The 16,024-nt window shown below is 42.6% G+C and overlaps 1 protein-coding gene across 6 annotated transcripts in view; it reads right to left on the bottom strand.

The window, feature by feature from the left end:
- Positions 1-16,024, bottom strand: part of CACNA1I (calcium voltage-gated channel subunit alpha1 I) — a 1,298,213-nt gene that overhangs the window by 1,245,658 nt on the left and 36,531 nt on the right. For 4 of the 6 annotated variants that reach the window (XM_033929508.1, XM_033929510.1, XM_033929513.1 and 1 more), the window contains exons 2-3: positions 15,107-15,195; positions 14,603-14,898 (exon numbers count right to left, since the gene is read on the bottom strand). In XM_033929508.1, the coding sequence (XP_033785399.1) occupies positions 14,603-14,898; positions 15,107-15,145 (335 nt within the window). In that variant the 5' untranslated portion in view covers positions 15,146-15,195. The remainder of the gene's footprint in view (positions 1-14,602; positions 14,899-15,106; positions 15,196-16,024) is intronic. The other 2 variants (XM_033929511.1, XM_033929512.1) reach the window with 1 other exon arrangement.

The following is a 16,024-nucleotide window of genomic DNA, read 5'->3' as shown; positions in this document are numbered from 1 at the left end:
CCATTCTCACAGTAATTCCAACTACCTGGGGTGATATGTTCTGGGGGTCTCGCGGCCCACCTGCACACGTGGGCGGAGCTACAAACAGAACATCTGATTTCACCCATTCATGTCAATGGAAAAAATGTAAAAAGCTGCCATTCTCACAGTATTTAAAAAACTGCTTGACCGATTTGAACGAAACTTGGTATGCAGATCCCTCACTACCTGGGGTGATATGTTCTGGGGGTCTCGCGGCCCACCTGCACACATGGGCGGAGCTACAAACAGAAACTGAGATTTCACCCATTCATGTCAATGGAAAGGATGTAAAAAGCTGCCATTCTCACAGTAATTCCAACTATAAAACACTTTATATGACACTATAACCACTAGGGACATCTTTTCTATTCTACCACGGACACCATACATATAGAGTTTGTATGTTCTAACTGTGTTTGTAACTGTTTCCTTCATGCACCCCAGTTCATAATGTTATTACATTACATGAGTACTCACATATGCTGAACTAGGCACACAGGTTCCATTCTGAACCGGGAAAAAACTGCATGGAGTTTCTTTTCAACCTGAGTTTCCACATATTGAGTTGTTTAAATCAATACTGAAACTTTTGGATGCCACTTATTCCAACAGATCTTCCTTTTCAGTTTAAGAGATTGCTAATTCCAGTGAGACTTGCATTCATTCACCACTATAAAGTATCTTTATTTGAATCCATTTACAGTGTTATTGCTATAATTAAATACCGGTGCAACGCCGGGGCATCAGCTAGTTTGATATAAAGCACTGGGTTTTTTTTAAAATTCTATCTTTAAATGAGAAAATCAATGTGTTGCATTCATAGAACAATATTTCTCATCCAATTAGTTCATACTACAAATTTTAACAACCCTCAGAAACATCACCTTCGACTCCTATAATTCATAGTCTTAGGCTTTAAGTATTGTTTCCTCACCGGATCCTATTTCTACTAACGATATTGTTTAAATATATAAATATAAATAGTTTAGCTTTATGTCCTTAATAAAGTGACTTATCTTAATTGTGGTCTTTCTTCAGGAACAACTTTGCCTTTTTTTTAAGTCAGGTATTGTGCTTTAGCTTCACTAGGGTGCCTGTTGTTCCAATAGCACACCAAAAGGAATTTGATTCCTTAAAACTAACATGCATTGCAATAGTCAAAAGAAATTATGCATTGACCAATGGCCAGTGAATATTTTAACTTCTCTACACATATATTTTCAGATCTTATATGACTAGTATTGGCTGAAAATTCAACTGGATGGCCCAGGAAAGGGTGGCCCTCCCATTGATCAAGTGTGTTTTTCGCATATGGTTCCACTTTTAGCCCCAATTGATTTATTCAGATGAGGCCCCGCATCTCTTTGTATCCTCCTTAGTCTGCCCCTGGTTTTGGAACAGAGCAAGGGTGGGCTGAAAAATAGTGCTTTTAATTTAGGCCTCTTAAATAGCATTCAGCTAGCATTTTAATGTATTCCAATCACCAGGTCACTCAATGATGCTCTGTCACCAGGTCGCCCTAGATCAGGGATCTCAAAGTCCCTCCTTGATGGCCGCAATCCAGTCGGGTCTTCAGGATTTCCCCAATGAATATGCACTGAAAGCAGTGCATGCACATAGATCTCATACATATTCATTGGGGAAATCCTGAAAACCCGACAGGATTGCGGCCCTCAAAGAGGGACTTTGAGACCCCTGCCCTAGATGCGCTGTCACTCTGGGTGACTGTGAAAGAGCTCCACTCAAGCCTATAAAAATGATGAAATATGCTGGAACTGTCTGTAGTAGTGGGAAATGATGATCCAAATTCAATGGGCTCCTTTTACTAAGCTGCGTTAGGGCATTAACGTGCGGAATAATGCGCGCTACAATGCCGCACGCACTGGATGCTAACACCAGCATTGAGCTGGCGTTAGTTCTAGCCGCGTAGCATGGGGTTAGTGTGCGCTAATCTGCTGTGTGGGCTAAAAACGCTAACGCATCTTAGTAAAAGGAGCACAATGTGTCAAATAAGCTAACCAATGGCCTAGCAGCAAGATGGTTGTATAGATGAAATGGACCCTACCCGGTCCATGGTTCGGCATATAAGAATATGTAATGTTAACACACAAAGGTGAAGATAAAGATAATATGAGTGAAGTTTACTAAGTGCATGTCACAAATGTGAATGTGAGTACGTGAAAAAAGTGAGGGGATTCTAACATCATAGTATGGATCCAAAAATACCCATGTGACTAATTATTTAAGGAGAAGCAAAGAGCAGTATAGAAGAAGAACCATTGTTGATGGAGAAACCGAAAGTGACCAAAAAATATATATTACCATATTATCACTTGGATGACCAACTGATTTTTAGATTGACTGTTACAATTGGGACATTGTTTCAGTTTTCAGCAACTATTGTTTTTATGGATTCATATTTATGTGTTTATGTTATCAATAAACCTGTGAGTGTCCAGCTCATCTACTCTACTTTGCCATTCTTTTGGCATTTTTGTTTTGGCTATGTCCAGTGTCCCTCATTTGGAGAAAATCTGACATAAGATAGATGTGCTGAGAGATGATTCGTGAGGCTGAAGGAGGCTGCTCATTTTGTCTATTAAGACATTTTGCTTCCTTGCTAAGTAAACTACTCTGAGAAGTATGCCACAAGCAGTTGTCCAATTTTAAATCTCTATTGCTTCCATGCAAAAGGGGTGAGATCCTGTGCTCCCTTGTTTGTTCAGGCAGAATATGGCAGCTTGATTGTCTGTACAAATAAGAACTACCTGTTGGAGGTGATGGTCCTGGAATGTTTTGAAAGTGTTTCCTATTGCTCAAAGTTCGAGAAGATTGATATGGAGGGTTTGTTCATGGTGAGACCATATTCCTTGAGTGTGGAGGCTGTCCAGATGAGCATCCCATCCTAACATCAAAGCATCTGTAGTTAGAAGTTTGTAATGGCAGGGGGGCTAGAAGGGAAGACCTTAAGTGAGATTGTGAGGAATCATCCACCATTGGAGAGAGTGATGGAGGTCCAAGAGGACTTGGACTGGAACAGACAGAAGTGTAGTGGTTTGAGACAATTGGGTCGACAGAATCCACTGTGGAATTCTGAAGTGAAGACATCCCAATGGAGTGACGCCATGTGACCGAGGAGACATAACGTCTGACATTCAGAAGTGTGTAGTAGGGAGGAGACTGTTTGACACAGGTGAGTGAGATTGTGCACTCTGATGTGGTAGAAAAGCTTGTCAGCATAGCTATCGCTACCATTCAGCATTTTTAGTTGGCATTACTTATGTCAGCGAAGGCCTATGGAAAATTATATCAATCTGACTCTGGCATGGGAATGCAGATAGACCCTGAGGGCAGGGAAACTGTTTTAAGTATCCCTGATATGTTTTAAGTAGCCCTGATTGAATCATGACTAGCTAAAAGGTGTTAATGTCTGATTAAGAGGGTGCTTAGGACAATGGGTCCGGGTGCACAGATCAAGCAGATAGGCTGCTTGAATGGGACAAAGAAGCCAGAGACTAATCCCATCTTCCATGCTTGCAAGTATTACACCCTCCTTTATCAATTAAATTAACCATTGTTTCAAACAGTTTACAAATTCTAAACAGAAAGATACTGGGACATACAAGTTTCTATATTCAGAATAAGATTCCAAGGTATAAAAGCCTCCTCTCTGTCCTATCAATCTATCTATCAATCTATCTTTCTATCTCTGGAGGAGAGGGGTTTTGGCTCTCTCGCTCTCTCTGGCTCTTCCTAGAACTTCTGACTCTCTGTCTCTTTGTTTCTGGACTCTGTAAGGCAGGGAAAGTGCTTTGCTCTCTACTTAATTGTAATGCTTCATTGTAATGCTTATAAATATTGCTTTTCTGTAAGACTATTTCTATAATATATTCTTTATGCAACCACCTCTGGCTGTGCCTATTATTTGATTCTACTTCCTGGTGAAACTTCAGTGAGGGAACTGAACTTGGGACCAGCGTTTGTCAGGGCACCTTTCACTTAACCCCTACCACCTAATATTGTGGGGGCCACGAACAAACCTGACAAAGCTCAACCTTGTATAGCATCCAAACTAGCCCCTATGAACTCCAGATTCTTAGAAAGGTGCAGATGTGATTTTTGGTGGTTGACAGCAAACCCGAGCAATTCTAGGAGACAAATTGTTGAATTGATGGCATACTGAGCTGTTTGTGATGATGAAGCCTTGATTCACCAGTCATCTAAGTAAGGAAATATGTGAAGCCTCCATGTGTGAAAGCTGCCGCCACTATCACTAGGCAAAGCAAATCCGCAGGGCAAGATTTTGTATTGGAAATGTTGAGATCCAATGTGAAAGTAAAGATACTTTCTGTGAGCGGGTAAGATGGATATGCGAGTATAAGCCTCTTTGAAATCCAAAAAGCAAACCCAATTGCCTTTTTCCAGCTGAGGTATAAGGATTCCAAGAGAGACCATGCAAAACTTCTCCTTCAACTATTTGTTGAGGCCTCAGAGGTCTAGAATTGGTTGAAGGCCTCTGGTGTTCTTTGGTATTAGGAAATACTTTGAATAGAACCCCCAGCACCTCTTTTGTAGTAGAACATATTCTATTGTGTTCAGCAGAAGGGCCAAGAGTTCTTCGTGATGGTGGGTCTTCTGGAGGAAGTTGAAAGGAGACTCTTTTAGTGGGTGGTTGGGAGGTTTTCTGATTAGGCATAAGGTGTAGCCCTAAGTGATGATCTGAAGTACCCACTGATCTGTTATAAGAGTCCAACATTGATGGAAGTAGATTATTCTGCCTCTGATGGGGAGATTGGGAGGAAGAAGCAGGGAAATATTGTCAATGCTCTCTAGAAAGGATTCAAAAGGAAACCTGCTGTTTGGACTGAGATTGAGGTTGTGATTACTTTGTCTTTTGTTGCCTTGCATGCGGTCACTGAGCAGAAAGCCTAAAAGATTATGAAGATAGCTGATTGTTACACCATTTGATGTTATAATTATATAAGTATCTGGATGAGGCAGAATATCTTCTAGAAGAGAAAGAAGATTGAGAGGTTTGTGGTTTAAATAAAGTGGTCATAGTATCTGTGTGTGTTTTTTTTTTATTTTTTAAATCTTATCTGTTACCTCTTCAGTTCTATTCCCAAACAGGTTGTCACATTAGAAGGGCATTCTTGTACTGAAGTTTCCAGATCAGATACTCTAAGTCAGATCAAGGTAATATGTAGAAATAAAACAAAATCATAAAGGGAAAAAATACTATTTTTATTGAACTAGCTTAATGTAGTTTATGATCAGGAAGGAAGAAGGGGTTACCTTCGAAAGCTAATCATAAACTATGTACATTCAGTTAGTCCAATAAAAAAGGTATTTTTTTCTTTATGTTTTTATTTTATTTTTACACATTACCTAGATAATTGTTGACGCTGTTTTAGTCTGTCTGGAAGGAGGAATTCCTCAAACTCTGACAGTTGTTTAAATAAGGATTTAAAATAAATGGACATGTAAAATTGTTAGTCCATAATTCTATTGATGAGCATGGATGATTGGAAAATATGTTTGCCAAAAGAGTTCAGTGTCCTTTCAGACTAACAAGGTTTTCACCCAGTTTTTTTAAATAAAGCTTCTTTCATGACCCTATGTAAAGGTAACCCAATCCATTTGTTTGGTGTTGGCTCAAAGTCAAGGAGTTCAAAATGTTCACTGCAAAGTTCCTCCTCTGTTTCCATTTTAATGGGCAAAGCCTGACCCATCTATCTCATGAAGCCAGTATAAGACCTACTCTCTGGGAGAGACTTTCCTCACTGAGGAGGAGGGGAAGGATCAGAAGGTATATCATAGGATTCTTCTGCTGAGTATTCTAGCAAACCCTCATCTAAATGGTTGCAGATATTTGAGTCAGACTGGTTGAAGTACTCCCTAGAACAGTGGTTCTCAACCCTGTCCTGAGGACCCCCCAGCCAGTCGGGTTTTCAAAATATCCCTAATGAATATGCATATGAGAGAGATTTGCATACCAGTCACTTCCATTATATGCAAATCTCTCTCATGCATATTCATTAGGGATATCTTGAAAACCTGACTGTTTTAGAAATGCAATCTCAGTAGTTAATAATGGGATAATGTCTTTCCTTGCCTAAATTGATTCCATCTGTGTATATCCCAGATCAATTACGTAATCTAGCTTCTTTGTATATTATTATCCTCTATGAACTAATTGCTGGTAATAGTGGAGAATATAAATGATTTAATTGTGACTGTAATGTGCTTCTTATCCTGTATCCCTCGATGCGTGAGGTATAGATGATGAGGAAGTAGAGTCCTGTCTCGGTAAGGAACCTGACACTCCAGATGCAGTGTCGATGCACTCAGTGCTGATGTCAATGCCTGAGTTATAGGAGGCTGGATGTCAGGTTCCAAGTCCTCCGCCATACTTGATGTTGATGTTGACACGGTACCGAAAAGTTTGTCAAACTGAAGTTATGGGGCTTTCAGTGACCTCTTTGCATGTGGAGACAGAAGGTACAACTAATATCTCAATGTTCAGGACTCAGACAGTGGACACACCAATTATGTCGGTCAGAGCCCAAAATTGTCCAATCACATTGAGAATGTTTTTTTAAATCCACTAGGTACAGTTTTGACATGGAGGAGAAATGGCTGATGCTAAGTCAAAGAGTTCAATGATCCAGGGAGGTCAAATAACTAGGATGCTGAAAACATTTGATGCTCCCAGAAGGAAAAAAGGTTCTCAGAGTGGCCTAAAGGCCAAAAAACTGACAAAAATTAACTAAAGTTGTATAAAATATTGGAACATGATAAAAAGAAGAAATCATAAGGAAAATAGAGAAAAATAAGTATGGGAAGGCACAAAAAAGCAAGGCAAAAATTTGACACGATAAATAGAAAACTGAAGACACAGTTTACCCACATGTGAGAATTTTATGCCTGCTTCTCCTTGGAGAATACTGGATACAATTAGTGTATCCCAGCATTGGGAAGCCAATCATTCTATTAACTGATAAAATCAAGGGATCAGAGGCCCCGATAGAGAAAGAAGAGGAGCGGAATTCACAGTTTTGTCCAATGCTGTACTACTTAAGGATTGGAAGACTATCTCAGAGCTGTAACTCTTTCACACTTTAGTAAAGAAACTTTAGCCTTTGAGTTGTCTTTTAGAGGAACTTCTGCATCAGGGCCTGGACAGGATATCCCTCCCCCTTCCCCATGGAGAATCTGCTCCCTCACAGAAAAGTATGTTTATAGAGAATGATTATGAAAGAGGACCAGGAAGTAGTATATATTTACAATTTTAAAATAACAGTAAATAACAGCCACTAAGCCCCTCTAGTCTGCCCAGTGTCCATTCCTGTTATAATGCCATAGGCCCTACATGACCTTCTATGCCTACCCCAGGCTTTCATTAATTTTTATGGCATTTTTGCCTCTACCACCCTGTCTGTGAAGGAATATTTTCTAATATTCCGCCTGAGCAGACATCTTTTTATCCTCATTGAATAGCCTCCTGATTCAGAGCTTCCTCTACACTGGATAAGGTTTGCTCCTTTCACATTTTTATACCTTTCAGATATCTGAATATTTCTAGCAAACCCCACTCTCTCCTCTAGAGCAGAGATATTTATGTACCAAATTTTTACCTCATGGATTTTGCACCATGTTGGTCCCTCCACTCTGGGCTTTCTCTGTCCTTTTAGGAATATGGCCTCTAGAACCAAGAGGATATACCACTTGTGGTTTCACCAGTGACTTACACAGAAGGATAATTTCCCTTTTCTCTTTGCTGGTTATACCATCCCCCTCCTCCTTCCCTTGCTCTGTCTCTTACCAGTTACACAAACTAAAAAACACATTTACAAACAGTTTAGTCACTGGGGAAGTCAATATTCAAAGGGATTTATAACGATAATTTCACTTAACCATGTAGGTCTTTTTCTAATTTGGGAGTTACATGGGGGTAAATATTCATCCAGCAGATGTGAGCGTTTGCTGACTGCCACTGCCTTTAATCCTGGATATTTAATGCTAGTCCATGTCTGGGCTTCAGCACGGAATATCTGGTTTATGCAGCACTGACAAATACATGGCCAGTTAAATTGATATTCAGAACTTATCCCCCCGTAGCACGGGTTTTTAACACAGGCCATGGCGGTAACAGCTCCGACACTCATAGGAATTCTATGCTATGGTTTTGTAAAAAGGGGGGGGAGGGGTTAACTACCATGGGTTGCTGCATAAAAATAGGACTGACTTTTAGATGGACCTATTTATGCAGTTAAGCTGCTGACTCTGTCCATAGAACACTAAGTGGCCGATTCTACATACGGCATCCTAAGTTAATTGGCAGTAGGCACCCTTCCGCTGCCTAACTTATTCGCTTTAATTGGTGATAAACGGTGCAGTAATTGACCATGTCGTTTAAAACCAATTATAAAGTCTTTTTTTTTTCAAATTCTTTATTCATTTTTCATCTTACAACAAGTACACAATATTACATCATTTAAAACTTTTATACATCACTTAAATTTCTTTCTATTGTCATCGTAAGTACATAAATTTATTCCCTACCCACCCAACCTTCCTACAAAAATTTCAATCAAAAATATCATATAAATATTGTATTCTTATCTATTGATTAAACCTTCAATAGAACTTTATACCATCCCCCTTCGGAAAAATTATGTTCTTACCTGTTAATTTTCTTTCCCTTAGACGCAGCAGATGAATCCAGAGACCAATGGGATAGCTCACATCTACCAGCAGGCGGAGATAGAGAAACTGATTAACAGGTGGTCCTATTGGCTGGCACTCCTCCTGTCTCATCAGTATAGCTCCTTGCCCAAGCACATTTAACCATCAATAGGCATAGCATGTAAAAAACTTCTTCCCAGAACATATCGCAAAAGGCAACGATACAGAATACAACCAATCACGAAAGTCGCACACGAAAAAACCGATAACCAAATACCAGAAAGGGTGGGGCTCTGGATTCATCTGCTGCGTCTAAGGGAAAGAAAATTAACAGGTAAGAACATAATTTTTCCTTCCCTAGCAACAGCAGCAGATGAATCCAGAGACCAATGGGATGTAGCAAAGCAATCCTCAATCTGGGTGGGAAGCAAACGCCGCCTCCGCAACAACCGAAGCACCAAAACGCCCCTATCGCATGTGCCCGCACATCCATGCAGAAAGGCGGAGAGAAGGCACTCTCGGAAGACCAATTAGCCGTGAGACAAATCTCCTCCAAGGAAAAAACCTCTGGGCCGAGCCCAAGAAGTAGCCATCGCTCCAGCGGAATGGTCATGAAGTTCAATCGCCACCCGCTTCCCTGCCAGCAGGCAAGCATAAAGAATGTCCTCCTGGACCCATTGAGCGAGGTAGGCATCGGACCAAGAGGCCTAGAAGCCATGGAAGAGCCCATAGAAGCCAGCTACTAGGGAAACCGCTGAACGCGGCCCCCCCCCCCCCAAGTGCAGGAGTGCTTTTTTTTTTTTTTTAAGACCATTGTTCACTGAAAGACCGCGGCTCTCAGCTGGGGAAGCAAACACAGCCGCGGCAAGCAGGAAACTCAAGCCACACTGTGACGCGCTCAGCCGAGCAAGAGAACAAGCCTGAGCCTGTTTCGCCGGCTCTATGCAACTGGGAGGGAAAAACAGGGAGACCGGAAGGCGCAGAGAGAAGGAAGCCGCTGAAACAGAGACACAAGAACGCCGCAGCGCGTCTGTCAGCGTCAGAGCACCAGTGCGATCCACCAGCCCGCGGAAAGGCACGGGCTCCATAAACAGCGTACACCCAGTAGCGTCCGACCACAGCCGTGGTACAAGCCAAGCGAAGGGCAGCCTCAGCGAAACCCGCTGTAAATGCAAGTACTCACCCCTGTCCCCACAGTAAAACACCATGCGTCTCCCGCGCGCAGGAAAGCAGCGGCTCCTCATAATCGAGCCCAAACTATAATGCAGGGGCTCTCTTCATACAAACATATGCAAAAAAGAAAATGAGCCTCCACTAACTGTAAAATATGTACCGCTCACCAAAACTTAGCCGATGAGAAATAAAGTAAACATCAGGCAAACCACTTGACCGCACAGCCACCGTGTCCCCCGAAGAACCGAACACAACACTAACCACCAGAAAATAGAGCTTGCAACTGCAAGGCAAAAAAGGCATACTCACAACCCGGCTCACAGGGCTGTTAGACCCGGCAGGAACAAGTTGAGCACCACTGAGAGTACCCAATCAGGGAAAGCAGATGCAGTCTCTCTCTCTTTTTTTTTTTTTTTTTCAGGGAAAGAAGAAAAAATAGAGACCTAAATAGACCCTCTATCATAGGAGGGAGGGTGAGGCAGGGACCTGGGGGGGCCCAGGTGTAACCCCTAAAGCCGGCACCGTTCAGCCGGACACCCCTGTCTCACTGAAGAGAAAAATCTCAACAGGAGAAATAGAATTAATTGTAAGCTCACTGAAGAGAAAATCTCAACAGGAGGGATAGAATCGTAAGCTCACTGAAGAGAAAATCTCAACAGGAGAAAATAAGTTTCCAGCCACAGCCAGAATCCAGGAGCTAGGTGAATAGCGACCTTGTCCTGCTGGGAGATAGAGAATACTGATGAGACAGGAGGAGTGCCAGCCAATAGGACCATCTGTTAATCAGTTTCTCTATCTCCGCCTGCTGGTAGATGTGAGCTATCCCATTGGTCTCTGGATTTATCTACTGCTGTTGCTAGGGAAGTACAAATATATTGTCAGTGGAAAATGATGTCTAATCATTACAATAATTTGTCAATGGCCCCCAAATCTTTTTAAAATTATTATTTTTAAAAAGGTAGGTGTATGCAAGAAAAATATAGAGACGCCTACCAGTGCCTACATTAAAAATAGGTGTGGTTTATGCTGGGAGTCACTGTAGGTGCCTCTATGGACACGACATGGAAAGTAGGCACTGGAATTGTAAGCCTGTAAAACCCTGGCCTACATTTCTGGCGCCTACTTTGGACATGCTACAATGCACTGTATCATTTTTCTTTCCTGTTTTAGATTGATTGTGCAACCTTTCATTAGCCGTCATTGGTATTGACCACTTTGCAGCACTTCCTCTGAAGAAGCACGTTAGCGTGAAACGGTTCTGGCCTCTGTTGGGTTCGAAAGATAAGCGGCTTGTTTAAATTGCTTTTTCAGCACAACATTTCCAGCTTTGTTAATGGATCAATTTTGCTTTGTTGCCAGCTCTCCGTTTCTTTCTCAAAGATGGGAGAAAATGGATTGAAATGCTATTTATTGAAAAACATTTAAACTAAAAATTATAAAATTTGAATAAAAATTTTTCTAAAAAATAATTTATTATTCAAAAAGGAGGTTTTCACCAGTGATCGTACTCCAAACCCCAAATCAGCGTTTTTCTATTAATTGGACTCCGGGGGTTCTTTAAGGTCTTTTCTCCTCCTTTTGGATATTCATGTGTATTGTATGCCACACTTAGGGCTCCTTTTACAACGGTGCGCTAGCGTTTTTAGCACACGCACCGGATTAGCGCATGCTATAGTATGCGCTACCCGAAAAACTACCGCCTGCTCAAGAGGAGGCGGTAGCGGATAGCGCGCTCTATTCCGCGCATTAAGGTCCTAACGCACCTTTGTAAAAGGAGCCCTTAGTGTTCTATATTCACATAACTATCTTGTGATTGACATATGAACAGCGCCACTTATCTGGCTGGCTGCCAACAGCCATACCACTTACAGAATCTGGCCCCAACTTGCTAATTTTCAGCGGAGATAACTCCTTAAGTGCTGCTGAAAATTAGCACATAGCCCCGAACAAGCAATTTAACCAGTCAACAGTCGTTTCAGGCCAGTTAAATTGCATTGAATATTTACCAGATAGCTTTTAGACAGGTATCTTGAAAGTTATCCGTTTAGGAAGCAGCGGCACAGAAGGTGATTTAGGGGCAAGGCCAAGAGTTATGTGGATAGTGTAGATACTCAGCACTACCTGGATAACTTTATTAATTTAAGCAGGGCCACACAAATAGCTGTCCATACTAAAATAGATACCATCTGTTTAAGTTCAGCACCACATATTCAGTGGTTCTAATCTACCTAACCAGAAAAAGCAGATGAAAAGCTAGTTTGAAAGCTATGCAGGTTCGCTCCTATACTTATCTTTACATAGGGCTAGATTCACTAACCTTAACGATCATGTCTGATCCGTGGGCGATCCGAAGCAGGCCGACCGATTCACAATGCGTCCTCATGCAAATGGGAGCAATCGGATGCAGGCCCCCCCCACCGACTGCACGTATCGCTGGAGAGCGATCCTAACACATGCGCTGACCATCTTCTTTGCCTGTAGATGGTCTTCGCATGCTCTCCGCGCTGGAAACTTATTTTTTTCCTTCTCTCGTTTGGCTCACGCTCCAGGGTCCTTTCCGCACACACCCTCTCCAACCAGTTGACTAGTGTAGGCTGCACCATCGGCGCGGCGTGGTGCCAGCCATCCTGGTCCCCATGAAGCCCATGCCGGCGGCCGTGCCAGCTCTCTTGGCTCTCCCCAATATCAGCTATTTTGCCCAACTTTGTCCCGTCCCTCAACCTGACATCTCTGAACACGGCGATGAGTCAAAGCAGCCTGGCCAGCCCTAGTGAGACGACCGGCCCTTCCGTTCTGCTCTCTGAAATTTTCTCACAGGCGAGCAGAGATCTGATCCAAGTGCAAGCCAGCGCTTTTAACCCATGGGCTCGCACTGCAGGGCGGCAGAGAGCAGGGCACTTTTTGAACGAGAGCAAGGATAGAACTGCTTCTGAGGGGCAGGAGAGTCAGTAGAGACGTGAGCGACTGGTCCTCAGCAGTCGCTTGTTTTTGGATCGGCCAGCCCAGTTGGTGTTCCAGATTGTATAGTGAATCGTTGCCTGCCTACTTCGCATGCCGTGTCCCCTCATTTGCATTCGTAGATGGAATCGGATCGGAGGTTGATCGGCCACGAGGTTAGTGAATTGGTTCAGAGGAAAATTGGGTCAATACACGATCGCAAACACAATTGGTGAGCTTAGTGAATCTAGCCCATAGTGGCTGGCTCGCTGACTACTGAACTCTAGATATCCATTCAGGGCCCACACGAGGCTCTGATACTAGAGACAAAACATTTTCATGGTTGTAGTGGAAGTTCATTCTAAGCTTCTGGGCCATGCTCAAGAGAATAAAGTGCTTTCCATCTAATTCAGCATTTCCTTCTGGGACAAATTAGCTTTCTTTCATAAGCTGAACGTAGAGAATAAATGCATTGTTTTAGAAAAAAAAATTCTGAAGATGGAAATGGTCAGTCCAGAGGAAAGTAAGTCAGATTGAAGTCACAGTTTGTCCCTTTCTTCTGTCTTATTATATGCATCTATTATCTTGCATTACAAACAAGGGTGTATGAAGTTTGCCACATTCAGAACAAGCCTGCAAAATCTCTGCCCAATAAATTGCACAGTTAACTTGAGATCTGAGGAAAGAGCAACAAAATACATTTACACCAGAATCAATTGTAAAAGTAGCAGCTACTGGACCACCATCTCATGTTCAAGACATAAATCACCACACACCACAGCATTATATCTTTTGGTTAATTAAATAAAAAGCACCAGGTAAATCGTCATCTTAGGTGGTTCAAAAATGAACAGTGAAATGAAAGAGATGGGCCTTAGGCCACAGGAATGCCACAGGCTGCAGAGACTTCACTGCATGACCCTGGCATAGGAACTAGGACAGATGTCAGGCCAGTGGCATAGTAAAGGGAGGGCGGGGTGAGCAGCCCCCCACCCCGTGTACCTCTTTAAATGTCCACTGGCTTGAGCAGCATCTTCTATTTGCTGCTCGCATCAGCTCCCTTCTGACATCACTTCCTGGTCAAGGGACCAGGATGTGATGTCAGAAGGGAGCCAACGCCGGCACAAGCAGCAGGTGGAAGATGCTACTTGTGCTGGCGAACATTTCAAGAAGTACGCAGAGCGGGGGGTGCTCAAGCAGCAGGGAAGAGTAGGGGACAGAAAAGAGTGGGGGGGGTGCACTGCCCTGGGTGCCAACCTCTCTCACTACACCATTGTGACAGGCACAGCACTCCATGCAAAGACAAAAGTTGCACAGGACAGAAAAAATGATCTGGTTCTGTCATAGCAGACTTCTGATTTATGTTGGCAGTCAGACATGACAGCCTCTTTGCCTTTCATACCACCCTTTTGATCATAAATTAGAGCATGGAACATGTTTCAACAGACACCGAAGAAATAAAGCCTTTACTTGAGGGTCCCACACTAAGTGCCATCAAGATATACTCTATCCTGCACTATCAAGTCATGCGATTCATCCTTGCTGCCACCAAGCTGAGCCTCCCCCAGCACTTCAGATCCATTTTCTAATCTAAGTTCTGCTATAGTGGCACCAGAGGGTTCCCATCCAAATATTCTTATGCATAGCTAAAGGAACAGGCAGTATGTCCTATCCACTATAGCCCAAATGCTCATTTCTCTCTTTATTTAAACTCATTTCTACTTAAGAGTAAGAAAATGCCATTGAGCCTTTCAGGCCCCCATCGAGCACACAAAGAGGATATGGATTACAAACCACTTTGATGCACCAGTTTCGGGGGGCGGTGGTCTGCTTCAGACAGAAGAACACAACTGGTGCTAAATCTGGGTAGGGCACGTCCAAATCTACTTGGGAGCCAACACTGTCCACAGGTGGCACTTCCGGCGGCACTGGCGACTGCTGGTCAGTAACTCCAACGTCCGTGGGATCCCGGTGGTGTATTCCAGAAATGGGAGACTGTGTGCCCGAGTGCCACGCTGCTGACGAAGAGGGGGATGGGCCAGAGATGTACTCAGCCATGATGGCAGAGGGGTAGGAATCCTGCAAGTAAAACAGAAAGAAGAGTTTACCATGTGTCTGTTGTACAGAGGTACAAATATATGCCATAGAGATAAGAAAACGCACACAAATATTCAGTTTGATATTCTCACAGACTGAGGTCAGCACTCAGCTTCATTCATTGCTCTGCTAGCCTTGAGTGTTGATAAAGTAGCACTCTCATATCCTTGTGGTGACCCCTGGTGCTTACCCGAAGAGTCACACCGGGAATACAAGATTGCAGCATCATCTTTCTCTCTGCCACAGTGAGGAGGAGGAGGGGGCAGAGCAGTGCTTGGCCTGTGTGGAAGAGGATTTAGAATAACTACTGTAAGATGGGCTCAAATCCCTGAAAACAGACGATGGGAAAAAGTAAATGCTACTCCCTTAATAAAATGTATATACAGTAAAACCTTGGATTGCAAGTAACTTGGTTTGCAAGCGTTTTGCAAGACAAGCAAAACATTTTATTAAATTTTAACTTGATATACAAGTAATGTCTTGCAATACAAGTACATACAGTATACACATCACAACTGAGCCGATGGTTCTTCTCTCTCTTACGATGCAAGAGTGTAGTGACTGTTCTAAACAAGCAAAGTCTTGCAATACGAGTACATACAGTATACACATGTCACATCATCACAACTGAGCCAATGGTTCTCTCTCTGACACTGCAGGAGTGTAGTGACTTCTAAATGAGAGAGGTCTTGCAATATAAGTACGTACAGTATTTTGTATTAAAGTTTTTGAGTTGTGGAACGAATTTTCTGAGTTTCCATTATTTCTTATGAGGAAATTTGCTTTGATATGAGTGTTATGGATTACAAGCATGCTTCTGGAACAAATTATGCTCGTAAACCAATGTTTTACTGTATTTTGTATTAAAGTTTTTGGGTTGTGGAACGAATCATCTGAGTTTCCATTATTTCCTATGGGTAAATGCACTTTGATATACGAGTGCTTTGGATTACAAGCATGCTTCTGGAACGAATTAGGCTCGCAAACCAAGGTTTTACTGTACAAGTGTTTTGACAGCTGGATACAATGCTACTGAAAATCATCCAGGGCTGTTCTTTGGTTATTGTTAGGACAACCTGTGACTCTCAAGCATCTACAAGTCATAAGA

The sequence above is a fragment of the Geotrypetes seraphini genome, chromosome 2, assembly GCF_902459505.1.
Source record: "Geotrypetes seraphini chromosome 2, aGeoSer1.1, whole genome shotgun sequence".
Classification (NCBI taxonomy): domain Eukaryota; kingdom Metazoa; phylum Chordata; class Amphibia; order Gymnophiona; family Dermophiidae; genus Geotrypetes; species Geotrypetes seraphini.
This window is presented reverse-complemented; position numbering and strand designations above follow the sequence as displayed.